Consider the following 23,653-nt stretch of genomic DNA (forward strand, 5'->3'; position numbering starts at 1 on the left):
AAGCCTATAATTTGCATCTTAATACAAGACTTAATTCAAATAGATCATATATGTAAATATAAAACATAAAGCTATAACATTTATAAAAGAAAACATGGGAAAATTTTGTCATGATTTGGGGATACATGAATAATTCTTAGACATAACACAGAAAACATGTAAGAAATAATAAGGAATGAGTGTTAAATTTGATTTCATCAAAATTAAAAATGTTTATTCTGAGAAAGTCCCTGTTAAGAGAATAAAAAAACAAATAAAGAATACATGGAAATATTTGTAAATTACATATTCAGCTATGATCCAGAGTATACAAAGAACTCTTAAAACTCAACAATAAGAAAATGAACAGCTTGAGGCGCCTGGGTGGCTCAGTCGGTTAGGTGTCTGGGTCCTGGAATTGAGCCCCATATCGGGCGAGGAGTCAGCTTCTGAACCCTCTGTCTGCCCCCTGCTTGTGCTCACTTTCTCACCATCTTGCTATCTCTCTCTCAAACAAAATATTTTTAAAATTTTTAATTAAAAAAAAAAGAAAAGGAACAGCTTAATTAAGAATGGACACTTCACCAAAGAGGATATAAAAATAGCAGTTGAGCACATGAAAAAATGTTATTAGCCATTAGGAAAATTCAAATTACAACAACAATAAGATACCACCACATACCTATTAGAATAGCTGAATTAAAATACACTGACAAAACCAAGTGCTGGTGAGGATTTGAAGTAAATGGAATGATCAGATATTGATGAAGGGAATGCAAAATGGTACAGCTGCTCTGTAAAGCAGTTTGCCAATTTCTTATACAGGCAAACATGGAATAACCATAGCACCCAGCAATCTCATTTCTCAGTGCTTTCCCTAGACCTAGAGAAATGAAAACCTATCTTTACAAAAAAACTTTTCCATGACTGTTCATAGCAATCTTATTCATACTTGTTCAAAAATTAAAGAAATCAAGATGTATTTCAACAGATGAATGAAAAACAACTTGGTGCATCCATGCATTTGAAAACTACTTAGCCAACCAAAAGGAAAGTACAATTTATATGTGCACAATTTGGATGAATCACAAATGCATTATGGTAAATGAAAGGAGACAGACACAAAAGATTCTATGTGGTATCATTATGTTTGTATTCTGGATTCTGGAAAAGGTAAAAATAAAAGAATGGGAAACATATCATTGGTTAGCATAGACTTAGGATGGGAAAGAGGGTTTGAACACAAAGAGCAGAATGATGGAGATTTTAAATATAATGACAATATTTTATATACTGATTGTGGTGAAGATTACACAAATTTATCCATGAACAGGATGAGGACAGATAATAGCCTTCAAAATCATGGCAGGCTTCTCAAAAGTGACATTGGAAGTTAAAAAAAAAAAAAAAACAGTGGATCAGTGCCTTCAAAATCCTTGGGGAAAAATTTCAGCCTAAAATTTATACACCCAGGTATCAATTAAGTATGAGATAGAGACAAACTTTGCCCATGTGAAGTCTCAAAAAAAGTCACCTACCATGTGCCTTTTCTCAGGAAGTACCTGGAGGATGTGTCCCATCAAAAGCATTGTAGTAAAGAACAACAACAAAACAAGTGGGTTCCAAGAGGCCCCAGACCGCACCGGGGGGCCTAGCAGAGGAATGTTCTAGGTTGATGCAGCACCCTTAGCAACCAATAAAGACTGGAGCATGGTCTGGGAAGGCATGCTCCAAGAACAAAGGAATGAAGATATTTGAAGATTTGGAAAAGACGGCTGATAGGACTATGACAGAAATGGAAGTTCCATTAGTCATGGTCACCGATGTAGCTCCAGGTCTTAGAACAGTGTGCAGCACGTGGCAAGCATTCAGTAACGTTTTGTTAAATTTGAACAAGAGAGGAAGAGTGAATGGGAGGAGAGGATGTTGATACAGTGAGTACAAACACGTTTTCAGGCTTTTAGGATTTCTTTATTGATCTGAGAGAGAGGGCAGGGGAGCATGATGGGGAGGGGCAGAGGGAGAGGGAGAGAGAATCTCAAGCAGACTCCGGGCTGAGAGCCTAGCCCAGCACAGGGCTCGATCTCACCACCCTGAGACCAAGAACGGAGCCAAAATCAAGAGTCGGATGCTCAACGGACTGCGCCACCCAGGCGCTCCCCGCCCCCCCCCCCCCCCCCCGCGGGCCGCAGGCCGACACAACTCTTTAAAAGGAGTTTTTCTGTAAGGCTGAGCCGAGAAATGTGGGGTAGCTCAAATGGAAAGTGGGATCAGAAGAGGGTTTTGTTTTTTTTTTAAGTTAGGAGGAAGGACATGATTGTACGTTGGTAGCAATGATCCCAGATGGAGGGCCACTGGAGGGACACATGTAGGAGGAAGGAGGGAAGTTTTCTAGTGGTTGCCCTCCATTCTCAGGGAAATGGGAAGCAAAGTCACCAGGTGAGAGCGAAGAGGGTGAGTGATCAGAAAGGACCCCAATATCCTCAACGTCTCTAGATGTTCCCCAAATCGTCTCGCTTGACCCAAAAGCTGGCTGTTTCCTAAGATCATTATATTCCTTGAAGCGTTCCTTGGGCGGTATTGAGTCTCTCACACACCTCTACCACCACAGCGCTAAATCCTTGCGTAATTTAGATCCCTTCAAAGTTGTTGAGATTAGATTCATGGCCCTCAGGATGTTCTCTCCTAGAAAATGATGATGTGGACTTGAAAAGAAGGTGGGATGGAAGAAAGAAACAGATGAGCCTAGGGGAAGGGAAGAAAAAATAAAATAAGGTAAAAACAGAGAGGGAGGCAAACCGTAAGAGACTCTTAACTCTAGGGAACAGAGTTCTGAGGGTTTCTGGAAGGGAGGCGGGTGGGGGGATGGGATAACTGGGTGACGGGCATTAAGGAGGGCACGTGATGAAATGAGCACTCAGTGTTATGTGCAACCGACGAATCACTAAATTCTACCCTTGAAACGAATAACACGGGATATGTTAACTAAACTGAATTTAAATAAAATTGTTTTTTAAACAGAAGAAAAGGATGTGTACCCACCTGCTGTTGAATGGAGTGCTCTGTAGGTGTCAGTTAGTTCGAGTTCATGGACACGGCTGTTGAGGTCTTCTCCACCCTTGCGAATTTTCTGTCTAGTCCTTCTGTCAGTTATTGAGACGGAGTACTAAAGCCTCCAGATATCACCGCTGAATGCTCTAGTTCTGCCATCAATTTTGTCAAGTTCTGTTGTGTGTATTTTGAGGCTCTGCACTTATGTGCTTCTAAGTTTACAATTGTGATGTCTCCCATATCGGTGGAGCCTCTTGTCATGGTAAAACGTCCAGTTCTGTCTCTGGGAACACTTTCTGCCTTAAAGGTCTACTTCGTCTGTTGTGATCATGGCCAGGACAGCGCACGCTGGCTGCTGAACTCTCAGTAGACCATCCTCGGGCCTTTCTCCCTCAGCGGGTTTATGGCGCTATCGGAAGTACCTCCCCTGCCCAAAGCATCCCGTTGAATCCCCCGGGTCTCACACCAGGTTGAGCCTCTCTGTACCTCGCGGTTAATGCTTTCAAACTAGGGGTAAATTTACAGATGATGTTTTGCCATGAGTTTTATACATTTCTCGTGTCTTTTTGCGCCTCTGTTTCTCCGGGACTACCACGTTTTGTGTCAGATAGATGTGTTCTCATATGCCCTTTGATTCCTTCGATCCGGGGCCCCACCCCCTGAGGCCGCAGAGCTTCCAGGGTGGCCCTTCGCTCCCTAGCAAGACCCAGCATGTGCCCTGTGCCGGTAGATGGTACAGAGAACCCTCGCCGCCAAAGCCACAGGTGCCCCTCCCAGTGGAAACCCTGATCTTCTCCCCATAACCTCGCTGGGGATATGCCAAGCCTGATAGGGGAGAGAAGAAATTATACGCCGAGGGAGTGGCAAGAAATAGCCGGTCTGTACTGGCAGGAGCAGGGGAAATATCCCTGGGATTGGATCTTGAGGGTGCTGGATCAAGAGGACAGCAAAGGGAAGACTGGATAAGCAGGTTTTACTGAGTGGGGGGGGAGGGGCACGTTCTGGTCCCCCCGGGATTTCCCGTGCTGGCAGGGACTCCAGGAGACGAGCAGATTCACCACCAGAGTGGCCCTTCAAAGCTTTAAGGAAGTGATGGCCCACAGGGAGGGAAGCGAGAGTCCCTGCCTTGGACCAGCAGGTGGCAGAGGAAGGAACAAGGGGGTTGAGTGAGGCAGGCATGCTGGAACGGATAGAACCCGTGAGGCCAGGCACATGACCAGATGGTTATGCTCCATGGAAGGGCCGAGAGGACACACCATTCACCAAAGCCATCGGGGGTGTTCTGGTGAGAGGGGGCCCCAGCATCGCCAAGAAGCTCAGCGGCTGCTCCCGTCTGCAGGCCGATGCAGATGACGGAAGGAAAGTGGTCCCGGCCTGGGCCCAGTCCCATCCATGGGGACGATGGAATTCTGACCTAGCAGAGGGCAGGGGTGGCTCTTGATCAGGAGACTCCAGGAGACCAGGTCTCCAGTAACACCCGGCAAGGTCAGAGGGGCAGTCAAGAGTGCTTGACTTGGGGCACCTGGGTGGCTCAGATGGTTGAGCATCTGCCTTCGGCTCGGGTCATGATCCCGGGGTCCTGGGATCGAGCCCCACATCGGGCTCCTGGCTCAGCGGGGAGCCTGCTTCTCCCTCTCCCTCTCCCCCTCTCCCCAGCTCATGCACTCTCTCTCTGTATCTCTGCCAAATGAATAAATTCCCCCCAAAAATCTTTAAAAAATTTAAAAGAGAGAGAGAGAGAGAGAGACTGCTTGACAGGCACGGAGCTGAGAGGATGCTTCCGACAGCCTGGCTCCCTCGGGGCAATGACCGCCAGAAAAAGGCAAGAGAAAAGAGGGTGGTCGTCCCAGAAAGAGTCACGATTTATTGCTCAGTTCCCGGTCCGGAGCCAATTTTGAGACCGGTCCCACTGGCTGAGGAGGTGGGGGAGTCCTGAGGAGGAAGGGTCTGGAAACCAGGCAGTGAGTATATATACTGTTTATGATGCCACTGTCCTTCTCTCCAGAAAAGGACTGCCCTTTCTCAGGTGACGGTGCCCTGGGGAAAGAGGCATACCCAGACGTGTCTAGGACTATTGGACACAAGGTCTGAGGTGACATTGATTCTGGAGCCCCAAAGTGTCACTGCGGGGCCTGGTTAGACTGGGGCTTAGGAGACCCTGGTAAATAAAAGGAATTGGGGATAGAGATCCAGTCATGGACCAAGGCAGGGGTCACTTCTCCAGTCCAGGGGTTGACAACTGATACACGTGGCAGTTGGGGCAAAAACCTCTACATTGGGCCATTGGTCTGTGGGGTAAGAAGCTATCATGGTGGGGGAGGCCAAGTGGATCCTCTGACACTGGTCCCCACCACAGACCGAACAGGTGAGTCGAAACCAATATGGGATCCTGGCGAGGCTGAAGGGGGAGAGTTAGCAGAGATTATGGACATCGGTGGCGACCTATAGGATGCAACCAAAGAGGAGGTGGGAGAGCCCCAGGGATGACAAGAGCGGGGAAGGTGTGAAAAGGCTCTAGGATTCTGTCTGTGGGGGAGAGGGACAAGGAGGCCTCCGCTGGATCCATCGGCAATGTTTCCTAGGAGGGTGGTGGGTAGAGGAGATTCTGCTCTATCCTCCGTGATCCATTTTAGCAGGTCTGAAATGGCACACCATGACCTTACGAGTCAATGGGAGAAGTGGGAGAGGGCGTTTTTCACACACAGGCAGGGATAGTGGGGGGGCACGCTTGAGGAGGAGGCTTATCGCAGACTTAGAGTGTGCCCAGTCTCCCCTGCTCTGTAACCTTCTCCAGCATGACAGGCTTCTCAGGCGCAGACCCAGTGACACTGGGCCTTGGAGCTCACGCAGGCAAGGAGTGTTCGGGCACCCCAGGCCTCTCTTGGGGATCAGCCAGAGTAGGATGCAGGAAGGAGAGGCGAGGGGTAGGCAGAGGAGCATGAATGGGAAAGAGAGGATGGAAAAGTACGGAAGGAACGGAGGGCCCTTCGAGTAGGGGCTGGGTGGCAAGCAAGGGAAATTCTAACACGCCAGGACCTCCCAGAAGCCAAGGGAGGGAGGGACCACTGCCCAGATATCAGGACTGCTCAGCTCAGAGAAGCTGGGGACGGGTAGTTTCAGGAAAATCTGAGAGACAACTGGCGCCCCACCCCCACCGCCCCCACCACCGTTAGGCCTACTTAGCTGTGCCTTGCTCCAGACCTCTCGACATACTGGTACATACACCTCTACGTATTCTCCGTATAGGAGTGGTTCTTGTTTTCTCTTCATTTCATTTCATTATTTACAAATGTGTGTCCAGCTCCACTGACCTCCAAATTGCTCTATTCAGTCGCGAGGATGCTTTGAAATCTGTGAACGTGGCCTCTCGCGTTCCTTTTGACTGCCGCCTTTCAAGTCTTCAGGATGCACACACTTCCCGTCGCTTTCATTCATTTCCTCACTGATGGGGATTTAGAGTGTTCCCAGTTTTTCTCATCACCAACGTACGAGTAGTGCACGTGTCCTTCCTCATCCACTACCTGAACGAGCGAGTCTCCAGGAGAAGTAGCCGGCAGCAGATTTGCTGGGTGGTGGAGGGAAATGTGCGTCTTCTCTGCTTTAAGGGTTTCCGCTCAAAGCGAGGACTCGGGAGCCAAACTGCGTGCTTTTGATCCTGCCAGGGATCCCAGCAATCCTAATGACCTTGGGCGAGTGGCTGAACCTCTCAGTGCCCGTTTCCTCCCCTGTAAGAGGGCGGGAATAGTGGGTACCTCGACCCATTGTGGATGCGTGACTAGTCAACTACAACGCTTACATGAGGGCCGGGCACGTAGCACCTATTGTGTAAGTTGCTTTGCATTGGATTCTGCCAAATACCCTCCCAAAGGGCTGTTCCGCGCCGCCGCCGCCGCGCCCCTTCCGCCGCCTCCCCCCCACCCCCAGCCCCAGCAGTGGGCAAAAGCACCCGTTTGCTCACAACCGCTCCCGCCCTTGGAATGGTTCAGGTCTTTGATCGTCGAAAGTCTGGTGTGTGAACACCGATTCGAGGTTTTAGTTCGCACCTCCGGGATTAGCGATGGTGAGCGACTTTTGGTGTGTGCACTGGCCACTGGGATTCCCTCCTTTTTGAATTGCCTCGGAGAGGACGAGGGGCCGGGAGGAGGGGGGCAACGCCCAGCCCGTGCACCAAACCCGCCTGCCAATAAAGTTCCCTGGGCACAGAGCCACGGACCAATCCGATCGCCCAACGCGGTCGAGGGGTTGCGACAGAGACCCAAAGGCACGTAAATATGACAACGTTTGCTCTCGGACCCTTCGCGGGGAACATATGCCACCCGTCCCCCGATGGCTGACCGCGGGCTTCCCGTGCCCGCTTTCCCATCCTAAGTGCCGCGGTGAAACAAAAGCCGGCGAATCCTCTGTGCGCTAGGTGCCTCCCCTCCGTCCCGACCTGTCGTCCCCACGACCCCAGAGACAGGTGCCGGCTCACCGGGCTCGGCGGATGGGGAAGACAGAGGCTCAGAGCCGTGACTCCAGGTGGAAAGCAGGTTCTGGCCTAGGGGCGGCAGGACCAGAACAGCCGGACCAACGCCCGGACTCGCGGACACCCAGCCCCCGACCGGCTCCAAGGCGAACCAAGGGACCTCGACCCTATTGGTTAGGGCCTCGAGGGGCGGGCCAACAGGGGCGGGCCAAGGAGGGCGCGGACCAATGAGGAGGCTACGGCGCAGGCGTCGGAAGCGCGCACAAAGCCGCGCGTTGTTTGAGGCGATCTCGTGCGGCGCCGGCGGTGACCGCCTGCGTCGCCAGGAGGCCTCGCGGCTCCCGTCGCACGTCGCGCGTCAATCGCCTCGCGCCTCTCCCCTCTCGCCTGTCGCGCCGGGACAAGGGCGATCGGCTCCCTCGAACCCGGGCTGCGCGGCGTGGCCGGCATGAGCGCTCCGGATGAGGTGTCTGCCTGGGGAGTGGGTCTGGGTCTGGGCCCGGAGGGCGGGGGACAGGCCAGCGTCCGCCCCGCCGGCCGCCGGGCCCCGCGGGCCCCGGGACGAGGTCTGGATCTGGGGCCGCCGCGCAGCGGCGAGGGCGAGGGCGAGGGCGAGGGTGGGTTCCCAGACGCCGAGGGCTTCGAGTCCGAGCGGGAAGTGATGGAAGCGGGAGGGCCCGTGCCGTGGGGCCGCGAAGGCCGCCCCGGCGCCCCGGCCGACGACAAGGCGGACGCCCTGGACTACGCGTCCCACCTCGCTGACGAGTCCGCGGCGAACACGGAGCAGCAGCTGACAGACCGCGATGCCCGGGGCCTGCGGAGAAACCCGTCCCCGGAGAGCGGCGCCGTGGAGGCGTCGGGCGGTTGGGCCGGCCTCGAGGCAGGGCCCAGTGGGCGAGGCGCGCTCGCCCTGGGCCGCGTGGGGTCGCGGCCGCCTTCCGCCGCCCCACTGCACGTCGGTGGGCCCGAGGGGGGCCGGGCCTGGGGGAACCCGAAAAGAGGAGCCAAGGGCAGGTCGACCGTCCGGGTGTATCGCCAGCGGCCCCCGGCCACCGAAGGCCCCGGCGGGCTGCCCTCCGACCCCGAGTCCTCAGATGAGTTCAGCGAGATACAGCTGATGAGGGTGAGCATTTACTCCAAAGAAGGCGGCCCAGCCAAGCCCAGCAGCCCCGAGGATCCCGGGGACACAGCCAGACCCGCGAATTTCCACGTCAGGGAGAAGTTCCTTCACGTGCGGGGCCCTTTCCTGACCTCCGCTCCCCGAGGATTCACTTCGGTTGTGGAGAGGCAGGCCGTTGGAGAGCTGGACGTCTCCTCCTCTAAGAAAATGCCAAGTGTGGTCTGGGGGAAGGGGGAGAGCAGGCCCAGCTACCAGGGAGCTGCTGCTGTTGCTGCCGCTGCAGGTGGCCTGCCCCAGGCCACCTCGAGGAGTAAGGCGGCCCAGGAGAAGAAATGCCTAGGGGGGCCCTCAAAAGTGGCCCCGGGCAAAAGCTTCCCTTCCTGGGGGCAGAGAGTCTCGGCTGCTCCCCTGGAACCAGCCACCTTCCCCCCAATCTCCGGTGTCCCGCTGCTTGGGAGGTCCGAGAGGTATTCCTTGGTCCCTTCGGGACCCAAACAGTCCAAGCGCGCGGGCGCCGCCGGCAAGAAATCTGTGGCCAGGAGGACACGGGAGGCAGAGGTGGCGGCCACTGCAGGAGAAGGCGGTGACTCCAACAGAGACGCGGTCCTCCCAAAGGGCCAAGTGAGTAGGCCATGCTCCTCCTCTCTGGGTGCCCTTCCCCTCCCCCTCTGCCCACTTCTTTACCCATGCTCCCTCTGTCCCTACTTCAGGGGTTGCCGTGGCTGCCCCTGGGTCACTGGGAGCACGGGCATGCCAGATCGCGTCGTGGGTCGTTTTCGCAGGGGCAGACGTTAACCTAGGGTAGCAGTGCGTGTGTGCCCGCCACCGTTCCGGACCCTTGGCCCGTTTCCTGCCTCCTTCCCCCAGGGAGGGGCCGGGATGAAGGGAGGGCTGGTAGCTGATTTCCAAGCTTGGTCCACGAACTCTCAGTCTTTAGACGCCTGGGCTTTGTCAGTGCCCCGCTCTTCTCCCTGGCTCAGTTCTGCCTCCTGGCCCGGGGCTGACTGAGGGAGGAAGCACCAGCCAGACCAGCCTCTGAGTTCCCCTCCCTATTCCCTGCCTCACCCCAGCTGCTAAACGCACGTGCACACGTGTGTACGCCTACCCACACTCAGACGCGCGCGCCCGCACACGCACACACACCACGTCCCACATCCCAAGTCCGGGTCGGTGAGAAATTTTTCTTTTAGCTTCCAACACAGAGGCCAGGCCCATCTTCGTGCATGCATCGCAGGGAATGCAGCAGCGGTGATCTCCACGCCAGAGCACCCCAAGTTCCAGGAAGCTCGGAGCCCTGGGCCCTGAGCCAGGGAGACGTCCTGCACAGAGGGCCTGCCCTGTCCGGTGAGTCTTGTGGCTGTCACAGGAGTGCGGGGGCGGGGGGAGGAGATGAGGAGGGACACCTCTGGCTCCGGCTCTGCTGGGGGCTCAGCTTTGTTCCCCGCCTCCCTCCCAGGGCAGCTTCTCCCGCAGGAAATGGGGTCTCGACGGACCCGGCCTTAAGCCACATCCTCCCCCGCGTGGGGTTTGTGCAGCAGGGGTGCTGCGTGGCAGTGCCCCAAACTGCAGCCCCGGACACAGACTTTCCGCAGAGCAGAGCCTTACATTCTGTTCCGTCCTGTTTGGCCACGTGGCTCGCCCCAGGCGCTGGCTGTGCTGCCGCTCTGGGAGAGTCCAAGCCAGAGCCCCAGTCCCCGGGGGGCCACCTTCAAGGGTGGGCTGCCCCTGGGGGGCAGGGGGGACGGGCCCCGAGAGAAGGTTGCCGCTGCGGCCAGAGCAGGGGCCACTTGTCGCCAGCAGAGGGTGGTGCTGCCTCACGTTCCACCCCGCCGAGGCCCTTTGCAGCTCCCTGGGGGCCTGGGAAGCTGGGTCGGATGTCCTTTCCCTCGCAGGTGACCAGGAGCCGCCGGGCCAGCCCGCAAGGCCAGGAAGGCAGCAGGAACCACCGGCTGGCGCGCAGGGCTGTCTGCGGGTAACGCTCCCCGGGGCTCCTAGGAATGCGGGCCCAAACCGGAGGGTGGGATCCGGGTCCAGGCTAGACTGACATAGGTGTTCCCCGACTCCCGTCCGCTCCCCACAGAGGGAAGGCGCCCCCTTTCCACTGAGGAGCCTGTGCGGGTCTAGCCACTGGGCTTGGGGCCGTAGTGCCCGTGGGAGAGGGGGAGGTCGAGGAGAGAGGAAGCCAGAGGATACTAATAGTTTCTCTCTCTCTCTCTCTCTCTCTCTCTCTTTCTCTCTCTGCTGTCTGCGGGCCTAGTGTCTCGTGCTACAGAGAGAAATAGACGACCTTAAAGAGCAGCTTGGTATGAGGAAGCTCGGGCCGGGGCCGGGTTGGGGCAGAGGCAGCCTGGGGGGCTGGGGGGGGGTCCTTGGTGCCGAACCCAGGATGGGCTGCAGGTGCAGGCGGCCTCCCAGGGACCAGCATTCCTGTGGGGAGGAGGACCTGGCAGGCCTGGCCCCGGAGCCTGCTGTGCGTGTGCAGCTGGGTGTGTGCACAAACGGGGAAGCCCTGCCTCGACTGCGTGCACGCTCTGCCGGTGCGAACAGGTCCCAGAGGTCTCCCTCTTCTAGGACGTTTGCAGATGCCTCCTTCATTTTCCCTTTAACTGCTCCTTGGTATGGCTCGCAAGGCGTGTGTTCGTGTGCGTGTTCGTGCGCGTGCGTGCGTGCGTGTGTCGGCTCCGTAGGTGAACGCGTCCGATGTGCCCCAAAGCTAGAGAACTACTGGCCGCATCTTGTTCCCTTAGAGGACGTGTCCATATGGAATTGAGGTGGTGGGTGAGGGATTCAGGCCCGGGGCTGGAGGGGTTCTCGGGTCGCAGGGCTAGGTGGTTCCCGTCGGGGAAGGGGCACGGGTTTCCCTCTCCCCGGGGCTGGAGGGCCTGCTGACGCCTGTCTCTGTTTCAGCGGCCATGCGGTCCCTGGCTGACAAGGGCCAGAGCCTCTGAAGTGAGTTGTTACACACACCGCTCCGCTTCGCACGGCCGTGGATGTCGGCAGGGCCGGAGGCTGGCCCCGGCTCGGGCTCTTCCTGGACCCTGCGCTGTCGGGCAGGCGGAGCCCAGCATCTCTGTAGCAGAGGGGCAGCTGGTGCCTTCGCAGCCAGGGAGCTGTGGCCAAGCCGGTTCCCTCCTGCCCGCCCTCAGCCAAGGCTTCCTCTCCCTGTTCTTTTGCCCCCCCTCCCCGCCCCGGTTCACAGCAGTTTCAAATTAAAGTACCTCTCAGGTCTGTGGTCTGCCCTCTCTGTGGGGCGTGTGTGGGGGCGGGGGGGCTGGTCCGGGGGTGGGGAGGGGTGGGAGAGGGGAGGGTCGGGGCAGGGAGCTGCTCCCTGTCACAGCCTTTTCCAGAAGAGGACCTCCGGGGTCATGTGGTAGGCCTTGCCCTTGTGCGGAGTGTGGCCCGGCCTGTGCTAGGAGCCCTGCCGTCCCGCCCCCAGCGTGCCCCCCACCCCGCTCTGGGATCCGTGTGGGCTCTGCCTGGCCGGCCACCTGAGCATGTGCTCCCTTCCACCCCCCCCCCCGCGGGCCCCCTTCGGTTTCTCCCCTCATCTCCCCCTCTTTTTGGGTCCCGGACTCCCCGTCCATCTCCGTTCTCCCCCCTGCCCCCTCCCCCTGCAGCAGGAACTCAGGGCCCCTTCCAGAGCTGCAGTCTTCCTTCCCTCCTTGGGATCGCTGTCCTGCTCCTCCCGCGCCCCCCCCCCCCCCCCCGCTCTCTGAATGTCCTTGATTGCGCCTGTGGCTTGCCCTCGCTGGCCTTCCCTGCCCCTGTGCTTCAACCCGTGGTAAAGAGCACACTTGAGCTCCTCTTGCCCCTTCCTCCTGGGCCCCGTTCCCTCGGCGGAGTCCTTCCCTCCCTCTGGTGCCACCGTGCACAAGGACCCCTGGCCCGGAAACTGGCGCATCCTCCCCCTCTCCTCTTTAGCCCTGGGCCTTGACACTGGGATTCCAATGCCTCACTTCTCCCTCCTTGGGTTCGGTGGTGGTGGTGGCGGCGGGGTGGAGGCAGAAGTCGCAGAAGTCACAGCCCAGTGGGGTGCAGAGCCAGAGGGGAGGTACGGGGAACAGGGCAAAAGCACAGGTCCGTCTCTGGGCTGGAGGTGGGGGCGTCGAGGCTTGTGGGGGCTCTGGGCTGCCCTGGGGCAAACTGCCCGCCAGCAGCCGGAAACGGATGGTCTAGCCGTCAGAGCTCTCCTGTCCCTCCTGTGCAAGCCGCCTGCCCCCCTCCTCCAGCCTGGTCGTCTCCGGACCCTTGGTTGGAAAGTGGCCGCCCGCCTCTATGGCAGGGGTGTGTGATGGGTCTCGATGCGTCTGCCTGGTCCCCTTCCAATGCTGTTCGACCACCACCATGACCCAGGTTTTTCCGGAAGCGCTATTTCCGTGTCCCCGCTCCGGCTCCCTGACTGCCCCTTCAGTCCACGGGAGATTTGGTCTGGACTCCGTGTTCCATTTCCCCCTCGCTGACGGGTGGGGATGGCTTCCTTCCTTCAGCCGGGACCCAGGGCTGTGCTGGCCTGAGAGTCAGAGGGACAGATCTGGGTCTGAGTGAGGTGAGGGTCGCTTCTGCCAGACCAGACACCCTTCCCGAGAGACCGGGTGTTTCATGCACTGAAGCCGGGGCGGGGTGGGGGGGGCGGGTCAATGGTCCCCAGAACAGTCAAGGTTGGTGTGTGCGTCTGTTCGTCTGTTGGGTGTGTGTGTGTGTGTGTGTGTGTGTGTGTGTGTGTGTGAATAAAATTAATCAGGGATAACCTCCCTGGAGGGAGAGCGGTGTGGTTCAGGGAGTAAAGGGGGAGAGACTGTGGCCAAGAACCGGTAAGATACTGAATGAGCAGAAGCAAGGGGCGGATCGACCTTTCAGGGGGTGCTGTTAAATTCCTACATCAGGAGGGGAATGCCGTGGAAGTCCCCAGACCCCCGGACAGGGTGCGGGGATGCTCCATTGGGAGCCCCCAGAGAAGGCTGTGGATCCGACTCTGTGATCGTCTGAGGTCTGAGCCCTCCCGTGTGTGTTGAAGGAAGGACAGTGGGAGGGAAGGCTGCCTCAGAGGGGCTGATACAGGCCTCGCCTTAGCAGCAGGGAGCTCGTTCGGGAGACTGCTCTGTCGGGAGCTACCGGGGACGGGGCAGGATGGGCGCAGTGAGGATGGGAAGTAGAGGGTGGCTTCTCCACGGAATATTGGGCCGACTTGGTTCCCCCCACGTCCCCCCCCCCTTCTCAGCCTGCCTTCCTTCGGGGCCCTGTGCCATGAGCTCAGGTGGCCAGACCATCCCGCACGGGGTGGGACAAGCACAGAGCTCAGCCTGGAAAAGGACATTCGTGGGACTCAATCCTTCCCCTCCAAACCCCTCACTTGAGAAGGTGGGCTTGGTTGCTGAGGCTCCGGCCTTCACCCGGACCCTGTGGTTCTCTCTTGGCGGGGTAACATGGCACGCTGTGGTCTGACTGAATGTGTTTGGGAGAGACCTTCAGCTGGGGTGTCCGCGGGCAGACAGTCGGGCAAGCTGTGACTGGGGGAAGTCCAGCACCCACACCCCCCGGGGACCACAGCGCCATGGTGGCCAGCGTGAGGAAGGGGAGAAAGGGACCGGGGAGGGCATGATCAGAATCCTGGCTGACCAGTTTTGCTGGCCTCCCTTCCCTCCTCTGAGCACAAGATCCCCGTCGCATATTCAGACCAAGGAGCCCAAGGTCGTGTTGCTGTAAACACATACATGGCAGGCTGTGGCTGGGCACCTTCCCGTCCCAGGAGGAAGTGAGTGGAGACGGTGAGGCGCAGATTAAGGGAGGACATGTGGGTCCCAGGGGGAAGGAGGAGGTGGGTCCCCTGCCCTCCTGTAGTGTGCCCCTTTTGCCTTCCGCCTCACGCCTCCTCTCTAGCCAGGGAGGCAGTGGCGGCTGGCCTGGGGAGCCCTAGGCCCCGTCCTGCCTGGTTGTGCTGCCTGCCCAGCTCCGGGGCAGATGCCTCCCTCTCTACCGCCTCCAGCTCCGGCGGCACCAGCGCCTGCCCACCAGGGGCCAGGCTTTCTCTGCAGATGCTTGGGGGCGGGGGATGGGCACACCCAAGGAGGGCAGGAGGAGGTGAGCCCGGGACACGGAGCTGCGCGTGGTGGGCAGAGGAATGGTCCCCAGAGGTGTCCACGTCCTAGTTCCTGGAAGCCGCTGGTATGTTACCTTGCATGGCGGCGATGGGGTGAAGGTTGCAGATGTAATTCCGGTTGCTACTCAGCTGACCTTAAGGTGGGGAGACTGTCGCCCATGTTTGCTGGGTTTGGCTGGCCCGCACGTTGGGGGTGTCAGGTGGCCACGTGAGCTGTTACGTGCGTGATCCCGGGCGCACCCTTCACGTGACTGGAGGGTGCTCGGCGGCCCCGTGCTCCTGCCAGGTTGTAGTCCTGCTAACTACCTACCGGGTAGGTAACTACCTACCAGATTTAGAGAAACTTGACAGTAAGTTGAAACCCTTCTGATGCTAAGAGTTAACTCCAGGATTTCAATCCCTCCCATACAATCTTCTCTAAGACACATTATAATAGAAGTATGTAAAATTAAGGGTGAAATAAGAATTTTAATAGCTGCATGGAAAAAATAATCTCTCATACAAGGGAACCCCCATAAGGTATCAATGCATTCCTAGAAGAGACCTTGAAGGCCAGGAGGGAACAGGGTGATAATATATGTTCAAAGCGATTATAGAAAGATAGTTCCAACCAAGAATACCTTACCCAACATCTTTATCCTTTAGAAATGATGAGATAAAGACTTTCTGCAATAAATAGAAGCTGAGGGAATTCATTACCACTAAGTTTGCCTTACCAGAACTGCTGAAGGGAGTTCTTCAAGCTGAGATAAAAGGATGCTAGTTAGTGTCATGAACACATGAAAATATATACAACACACTGGTAATGGAAAGTGTATACTCAGATTCAGAATAATCTCATAATGTAATATGGTGAAGTAGCTACTTTAGTATAAAGATTAATAACAAAAGTATTAAAATTGCTAAAGCTTCAACATAATGTAAAATATGAAAATAAAAAAAATTATGAAAATGGCAACATCGAAACATAAATGAGGGGGAGTAAAAGAATAGTGTTTCTATATGTGATTAAATTGCTATCACTGTAAAACAGTTATATCTGTAAGATGTTTTATATAAGCCTTGTTGTAACCACAAAGCAAAACTATACAATAGATTCACAAAAGATGAAGAGGAGGGAATCAAAGCATAACACTAAGGAAAATCATCAATTCACAAAGGAAAGGAACAAGAGAAAAAGAAAGGAATTAAGGAACTACAAAAATAGGCAGAAAACAATAAGATGGCATTGGTAAGTCCTTACCTATTAATTATCCTAAAGGTAAATGGATTTGCTTCTCCTATCAATGAGATACAATAAGTCTCTTTGATAAACCTTCACCCCATCGCCGCCATGCAAGGTAACATACCAGCGGCTTCCAGGAACTAGGACGTGGACACCTCTGGGGACCATTCCTCTGCCCACCACGCGCAGCTCCGTGTCCCGGGCTCACCTCCTCCTGCCCTCCTTGGGTGTGCCCATCCCCCGCCCCCAAGCATCTGCAGAGAAAGCCTGGCCCCTGGTGGGCAGGCGCTGGTGCCGCCGGAGCTGGAGGCGGTAGAGAGGGAGGCATCTGCCCCGGAGCTGGGCAGGCAGCACAACCAGGCAGGACGGGGCCTAGGGCTCCCCAGGCCAGCCGCCACTGCCTCCCTGGCTAGAGAGGAGGCGTGAGGCGGAAGGCAAAAGGGGCACACTACAGGAGGGCAGGGGACCCACCTCCTCCTTCCCCCTGGGACCCACATGTCCTCCCTTAATCTGCGCCTCACCGTCTCCACTCACTTCCTCCTGGGACGGGAAGGTGCCCAGCCACAGCCTGCCATGTATGTGTTTACAGCAACACGACCTTGGGCTCCTTGGTCTGAATATGCGACGGGGATCTTGTGCTCAGAGGAGGGAAGGGAGGCCAGCAAAACTGGTCAGCCAGGATTCTGATCATGCCCTCCCCGGTCCCTTTCTCCCCTTCCTCACGCTGGCCACCATGGCGCTGTGGTCCCCGGGGGGTGTGGGTGCTGGACTTCCCCCAGTCACAGCTTGCCCGACTGTCTGCCCGCGGACACCCCAGCTGAAGGTCTCTCCCAAACACATTCAGTCAGACCACAGCGTGCCATGTTACCCCGCCAAGAGAGAACCACAGGGTCCGGGTGAAGGCCGGAGCCTCAGCAACCAAGCCCACCTTCTCAAGTGAGGGGTTTGGAGGGGAAGGATTGAGTCCCACGAATGTCCTTTTCCAGGCTGAGCTCTGTGCTTGTCCCACCCCGTGCGGGATGGTCTGGCCACCTGAGCTCATGGCACAGGGCCCCGAAGGAAGGCAGGCTGAGAAGGGGGGGGGGACGTGGGGGGAACCAAGTCGGCCCAATATTCCGTGGGGAAGCCACCCTCTACTTCCCATCCTCACTGCGCCCATCCTGCCCCGTCCCCGGTAGCTCCCGACAGAGCAGTCTCCCGAACGAGCTCCCTGCTGCTAAGGCGAGGCCTGTATCAGCCCCTCTGAGGCAGCCTTCCCTCCCACTGTCCTTCCTTCAACACACACGGGAGGGCTCAGACCTCAGACGATCACAGAGTCGGATCCACAGCCTTCTCTGGGGGCTCCCAATGGAGCATCCCCGCACCCTGTCCGGGGGTCTGGGGACTTCCACGGCATTCCCCTCCTGATGTAGGAATTTAACAGCACCCCCTGAAAGGTCGATCCGCCCCTTGCTTCTGCTCATTCAGTATCTTACCGGTTCTTGGCCACAGTCTCTCCCCCTTTACTCCCTGAACCACACCGCTCTCCCTCCAGGGAGGTTATCCCTGATTAATTTTATTCACACACACACACACACACACACACACACACACACACACCCAACAGACGAACAGACGCACACACCAACCTTGACTGTTCTGGGGACCATTGACCCGCCCCCCCCACCCCGCCCCGGCTTCAGTGCATGAAACACCCGGTCTCTCGGGAAGGGTGTCTGGTCTGGCAGAAGCGACCCTCACCTCACTCAGACCCAGATCTGTCCCTCTGACTCTCAGGCCAGCACAGCCCTGGGTCCCGGCTGAAGGAAGGAAGCCATCCCCACCCGTCAGCGAGGGGGAAATGGAACACGGAGTCCAGACCAAATCTCCCGTGGACTGAAGGGGCAGTCAGGGAGCCGGAGCGGGGACACGGAAATAGCGCTTCCGGAAAAACCTGGGTCATGGTGGTGGTCGAACAGCATTGGAAGGGGACCAGGCAGACGCATCGAGACCCATCACACACCCCTGCCATAGAGGCGGGCGGCCACTTTCCAACCAAGGGTCCGGAGACGACCAGGCTGGAGGAGGGGGGCAGGCGGCTTGCACAGGAGGGACAGGAGAGCTCTGACGGCTAGACCATCCGTTTCCGGCTGCTGGCGGGCAGTTTGCCCCAGGGCAGCCCAGAGCCCCCACAAGCCTCGACGCCCCCACCTCCAGCCCAGAGACGGACCTGTGCTTTTGCCCTGTTCCCCGTACCTCCCCTCTGGCTCTGCACCCCACTGGGCTGTGACTTCTGCGACTTCTGCCTCCACCCCGCCGCCACCACCACCACCGAACCCAAGGAGGGAGAAGTGAGGCATTGGAATCCCAGTGTCAAGGCCCAGGGCTAAAGAGGAGAGGGGGAGGATGCGCCAGTTTCCGGGCCAGGGGTCCTTGTGCACGGTGGCACCAGAGGGAGGGAAGGACTCCGCCGAGGGAACGGGGCCCAGGAGGAAGGGGCAAGAGGAGCTCAAGTGTGCTCTTTACCACGGGTTGAAGCACAGGGGCAGGGAAGGCCAGCGAGGGCAAGCCACAGGCGCAATCAAGGACATTCAGAGAGCGGGGGGGGGGGGGGGGGGGGCGCGGGAGGAGCAGGACAGCGATCCCAAGGAGGGAAGGAAGACTGCAGCTCTGGAAGGGGCCCTGAGTTCCTGCTGCAGGGGGAGGGGGCAGGGGGGAGAACGGAGATGGACGGGGAGTCCGGGACCCAAAAAGAGGGGGAGATGAGGGGAGAAACCGAAGGGGGCCCGCGGGGGGGGGGGGTGGAAGGGAGCACATGCTCAGGTGGCCGGCCAGGCAGAGCCCACACGGATCCCAGAGCGGGGTGGGGGGCACGCTGGGGGCGGGACGGCAGGGCTCCTAGCACAGGCCGGGCCACACTCCGCACAAGGGCAAGGCCTACCACATGACCCCGGAGGTCCTCTTCTGGAAAAGGCTGTGACAGGGAGCAGCTCCCTGCCCCGACCCTCCCCTCTCCCACCCCTCCCCACCCCCGGACCAGCCCCCCCGCCCCCACACACGCCCCACAGAGAGGGCAGACCACAGACCTGAGAGGTACTTTAATTTGAAACTGCTGTGAACCGGGGCGGGGAGGGGGGGCAAAAGAACAGGGAGAGGAAGCCTTGGCTGAGGGCGGGCAGGAGGGAACCGGCTTGGCCACAGCTCCCTGGCTGCGAAGGCACCAGCTGCCCCTCTGCTACAGAGATGCTGGGCTCCGCCTGCCCGACAGCGCAGGGTCCAGGAAGAGCCCGAGCCGGGGCCAGCCTCCGGCCCTGCCGACATCCACGGCCGTGCGAAGCGGAGCGGTGTGTGTAACAACTCACTTCAGAGGCTCTGGCCCTTGTCAGCCAGGGACCGCATGGCCGCTGAAACAGAGACAGGCGTCAGCAGGCCCTCCAGCCCCGGGGAGAGGGAAACCCGTGCCCCTTCCCCGACGGGAACCACCTAGCCCTGCGACCCGAGAACCCCTCCAGCCCCGGGCCTGAATCCCTCACCCACCACCTCAATTCCATATGGACACGTCCTCTAAGGGAACAAGATGCGGCCAGTAGTTCTCTAGCTTTGGGGCACATCGGACGCGTTCACCTACGGAGCCGACACACGCACGCACGCACGCGCACGAACACGCACACGAACACACGCCTTGCGAGCCATACCAAGGAGCAGTTAAAGGGAAAATGAAGGAGGCATCTGCAAACGTCCTAGAAGAGGGAGACCTCTGGGACCTGTTCGCACCGGCAGAGCGTGCACGCAGTCGAGGCAGGGCTTCCCCGTTTGTGCACACACCCAGCTGCACACGCACAGCAGGCTCCGGGGCCAGGCCTGCCAGGTCCTCCTCCCCACAGGAATGCTGGTCCCTGGGAGGCCGCCTGCACCTGCAGCCCATCCTGGGTTCGGCACCAAGGACCCCCCCCAGCCCCCCAGGCTGCCTCTGCCCCAACCCGGCCCCGGCCCGAGCTTCCTCATACCAAGCTGCTCTTTAAGGTCGTCTATTTCTCTCTGTAGCACGAGACACTAGGCCCGCAGACAGCAGAGAGAGAGAGAAAGAGAGAGAGAGAGAGAGAGAGAGAGAGAAACTATTAGTATCCTCTGGCTTCCTCTCTCCTCGACCTCCCCCTCTCCCACGGGCACTACGGCCCCAAGCCCAGTGGCTAGACCCGCACAGGCTCCTCAGTGGAAAGGGGGCGCCTTCCCTCTGTGGGGAGCGGACGGGAGTCGGGGAACACCTATGTCAGTCTAGCCTGGACCCGGATCCCACCCTCCGGTTTGGGCCCGCATTCCTAGGAGCCCCGGGGAGCGTTACCCGCAGACAGCCCTGCGCGCCAGCCGGTGGTTCCTGCTGCCTTCCTGGCCTTGCGGGCTGGCCCGGCGGCTCCTGGTCACCTGCGAGGGAAAGGACATCCGACCCAGCTTCCCAGGCCCCCAGGGAGCTGCAAAGGGCCTCGGCGGGGTGGAACGTGAGGCAGCACCACCCTCTGCTGGCGACAAGTGGCCCCTGCTCTGGCCGCAGCGGCAACCTTCTCTCGGGGCCCGTCCCCCCTGCCCCCCAGGGGCAGCCCACCCTTGAAGGTGGCCCCCCGGGGACTGGGGCTCTGGCTTGGACTCTCCCAGAGCGGCAGCACAGCCAGCGCCTGGGGCGAGCCACGTGGCCAAACAGGACGGAACAGAATGTAAGGCTCTGCTCTGCGGAAAGTCTGTGTCCGGGGCTGCAGTTTGGGGCACTGCCACGCAGCACCCCTGCTGCACAAACCCCACGCGGGGGAGGATGTGGCTTAAGGCCGGGTCCGTCGAGACCCCATTTCCTGCGGGAGAAGCTGCCCTGGGAGGGAGGCGGGGAACAAAGCTGAGCCCCCAGCAGAGCCGGAGCCAGAGGTGTCCCTCCTCATCTCCTCCCCCCGCCCCCGCACTCCTGTGACAGCCACAAGACTCACCGGACAGGGCAGGCCCTCTGTGCAGGACGTCTCCCTGGCTCAGGGCCCAGGGCTCCGAGCTTCCTGGAACTTGGGGTGCTCTGGCGTGGAGATCACCGCTGCTGCATTCCCTGCGATGCATGCACGAAGATGGGCCTGGCCTCTGTGTTGGAAGCTAAAAGAAAAATTTCTCACCGACCCGGACTTGGGATGTGGGACGTGGTGTGTGTGCGTGTGCGGGCGCGCGCGTCTGAGTGTGGGTAGGCGTACACACGTGTGCACGTGCGTTTAGCAGCTGGGGTGAGGCAGGGAATAGGGAGGGGAACTCAGAGGCTGGTCTGGCTGGTGCTTCCTCCCTCAGTCAGCCCCGGGCCAGGAGGCAGAACTGAGCCAGGGAGAAGAGCGGGGCACTGACAAAGCCCAGGCGTCTAAAGACTGAGAGTTCGTGGACCAAGCTTGGAAATCAGCTACCAGCCCTCCCTTCATCCCGGCCCCTCCCTGGGGGAAGGAGGCAGGAAACGGGCCAAGGGTCCGGAACGGTGGCGGGCACACACGCACTGCTACCCTAGGTTAACGTCTGCCCCTGCGAAAACGACCCACGACGCGATCTGGCATGCCCGTGCTCCCAGTGACCCAGGGGCAGCCACGGCAACCCCTGAAGTAGGGACAGAGGGAGCATGGGTAAAGAAGTGGGCAGAGGGGGAGGGGAAGGGCACCCAGAGAGGAGGAGCATGGCCTACTCACTTGGCCCTTTGGGAGGACCGCGTCTCTGTTGGAGTCACCGCCTTCTCCTGCAGTGGCCGCCACCTCTGCCTCCCGTGTCCTCCTGGCCACAGATTTCTTGCCGGCGGCGCCCGCGCGCTTGGACTGTTTGGGTCCCGAAGGGGCCAAGGAATACCTCTCGGACCTCCCAAGCAGCGGGACACCGGAGATTGGGGGGAAGGTGGCTGGTTCCAGGGGAGCAGCCGAGACTCTCTGCCCCCAGGAAGGGAAGCTTTTGCCCGGGGCCACTTTTGAGGGCCCCCCTAGGCATTTCTTCTCCTGGGCCGCCTTACTCCTCGAGGTGGCCTGGGGCAGGCCACCTGCAGCGGCAGCAACAGCAGCAGCTCCCTGGTAGCTGGGCCTGCTCTCCCCCTTCCCCCAGACCACACTTGGCATTTTCTTAGAGGAGGAGACGTCCAGCTCTCCAACGGCCTGCCTCTCCACAACCGAAGTGAATCCTCGGGGAGCGGAGGTCAGGAAAGGGCCCCGCACGTGAAGGAACTTCTCCCTGACGTGGAAATTCGCGGGTCTGGCTGTGTCCCCGGGATCCTCGGGGCTGCTGGGCTTGGCTGGGCCGCCTTCTTTGGAGTAAATGCTCACCCTCATCAGCTGTATCTCGCTGAACTCATCTGAGGACTCGGGGTCGGAGGGCAGCCCGCCGGGGCCTTCGGTGGCCGGGGGCCGCTGGCGATACACCCGGACGGTCGACCTGCCCTTGGCTCCTCTTTTCGGGTTCCCCCAGGCCCGGCCCCCCTCGGGCCCACCGACGTGCAGTGGGGCGGCGGAAGGCGGCCGCGACCCCACGCGGCCCAGGGCGAGCGCGCCTCGCCCACTGGGCCCTGCCTCGAGGCCGGCCCAACCGCCCGACGCCTCCACGGCGCCGCTCTCCGGGGACGGGTTTCTCCGCAGGCCCCGGGCATCGCGGTCTGTCAGCTGCTGCTCCGTGTTCGCCGCGGACTCGTCAGCGAGGTGGGACGCGTAGTCCAGGGCGTCCGCCTTGTCGTCGGCCGGGGCGCCGGGGCGGCCTTCGCGGCCCCACGGCACGGGCCCTCCCGCTTCCATCACTTCCCGCTCGGACTCGAAGCCCTCGGCGTCTGGGAACCCACCCTCGCCCTCGCCCTCGCCCTCGCCGCTGCGCGGCGGCCCCAGATCCAGACCTCGTCCCGGGGCCCGCGGGGCCCGGCGGCCGGCGGGGCGGACGCTGGCCTGTCCCCCGCCCTCCGGGCCCAGACCCAGACCCACTCCCCAGGCAGACACCTCATCCGGAGCGCTCATGCCGGCCACGCCGCGCAGCCCGGGTTCGAGGGAGCCGATCGCCCTTGTCCCGGCGCGACAGGCGAGAGGGGAGAGGCGCGAGGCGATTGACGCGCGACGTGCGACGGGAGCCGCGAGGCCTCCTGGCGACGCAGGCGGTCACCGCCGGCGCCGCACGAGATCGCCTCAAACAACGCGCGGCTTTGTGCGCGCTTCCGACGCCTGCGCCGTAGCCTCCTCATTGGTCCGCGCCCTCCTTGGCCCGCCCCTGTTGGCCCGCCCCTCGAGGCCCTAACCAATAGGGTCGAGGTCCCTTGGTTCGCCTTGGAGCCGGTCGGGGGCTGGGTGTCCGCGAGTCCGGGCGTTGGTCCGGCTGTTCTGGTCCTGCCGCCCCTGGGCCAGAACCTGCTTTCCACCTGGAGTCACGGCTCTGAGCCTCTGTCTTCCCCATCCGCCGAGCCCGGTGAGCCGGCACCTGTCTCTGGGGTCGTGGGGACGACAGGTCGGGACGGAGGGGAGGCACCTAGCGCACAGAGGATTCGCCGGCTTTTGTTTCACCGCGGCACTTAGGATGGGAAAGCGGGCACGGGAAGCCCGCGGTCAGCCATCGGGGGACGGGTGGCATATGTTCCCCGCGAAGGGTCCGAGAGCAAACGTTGTCATATTTACGTGCCTTTGGGTCTCTGTCGCAACCCCTCGACCGCGTTGGGCGATCGGATTGGTCCGTGGCTCTGTGCCCAGGGAACTTTATTGGCAGGCGGGTTTGGTGCAC

General features: G+C 59.4%; 2 protein-coding genes across 3 annotated transcripts; one reads left to right on the forward strand and one right to left on the reverse strand.

Annotated features, from left to right (window-relative positions):
• Positions 1-7,829: 7,829 nt before the first annotated feature.
• LOC113912167 (uncharacterized protein CXorf49 homolog) lies at positions 7,830-11,843 on the forward strand. 2 transcript variants are annotated; one of them, XM_035725661.1, is made up of 5 exons: positions 7,830-9,236; positions 9,806-9,959; positions 10,416-10,587; positions 10,873-10,918; positions 11,523-11,843. In XM_035725661.1, the coding sequence occupies exons 1-4, from the start codon at positions 7,944-7,946 to the stop codon at positions 10,895-10,897; spliced, it is 1,644 nt and encodes a 547-aa protein (XP_035581554.1). In that variant the 5' UTR covers positions 7,830-7,943; the 3' UTR covers positions 10,898-10,918; positions 11,523-11,843. The 2 variants fall into 2 exon arrangements, with proteins under 2 accessions (XP_035581554.1, XP_035581555.1); XM_035725662.1 differs by having other exon boundaries at positions 10,508-10,587.
• Positions 11,844-18,999: 7,156 nt separating this feature from the next.
• Positions 19,000-22,902, reverse strand: LOC118356500 (uncharacterized protein CXorf49 homolog). Its single transcript, XM_035725447.1, has 5 exons — positions 21,610-22,902; positions 20,887-21,040; positions 20,259-20,338; positions 19,924-19,969; positions 19,000-19,320 (listed from the first exon to the last, which is right to left on the reverse strand). The coding sequence occupies exons 1-5, from the start codon at positions 22,900-22,902 to the stop codon at positions 19,280-19,282; spliced, it is 1,614 nt and encodes a 537-aa protein (XP_035581340.1). The 3' UTR covers positions 19,000-19,279.
• Positions 22,903-23,653: the final 751 nt, after the last annotated feature.

The sequence above is a fragment of the Zalophus californianus genome, chromosome X, assembly GCF_009762305.2.
Source record: "Zalophus californianus isolate mZalCal1 chromosome X, mZalCal1.pri.v2, whole genome shotgun sequence".
NCBI classification, from domain to species: domain Eukaryota; kingdom Metazoa; phylum Chordata; class Mammalia; order Carnivora; family Otariidae; genus Zalophus; species Zalophus californianus.

What these genes read in the sequence shown, in the direction of transcription:
- LOC113912167 (XM_035725661.1), top strand. Translation starts at nt 7,944, where the DNA reads ATGAGCGCTCCGGATGAGGTGTCTGCCTGGGGAGTGGGTCTGGGTCTG. An exon ending in CAGAGGGCCTGCCCTGTCCG is followed by an intron (nt 9,960 to 10,415) that starts GTGAGTCTTGTG and finishes TGTCGCCAGCAG; the next exon opens with AGGGTGGTGCTGCCTCACGT. An exon ending in GCGCGCAGGGCTGTCTGCGG is followed by an intron (nt 10,588 to 10,872) that starts GTAACGCTCCCC and finishes CTGCGGGCCTAG; the next exon opens with TGTCTCGTGCTACAGAGAGA.
- LOC118356500 (XM_035725447.1), bottom strand. Translation starts at nt 22,902, where the DNA reads ATGAGCGCTCCGGATGAGGTGTCTGCCTGGGGAGTGGGTCTGGGTCTG. An exon ending in CAGAGGGCCTGCCCTGTCCG is followed by an intron (nt 20,339 to 20,886) that starts GTGAGTCTTGTG and finishes TTTCCCTCGCAG; the next exon opens with GTGACCAGGAGCCGCCGGGC. An exon ending in CGACCTTAAAGAGCAGCTTG is followed by an intron (nt 19,321 to 19,923) that starts GTATGAGGAAGC and finishes TCTCTGTTTCAG; the next exon opens with CGGCCATGCGGTCCCTGGCT.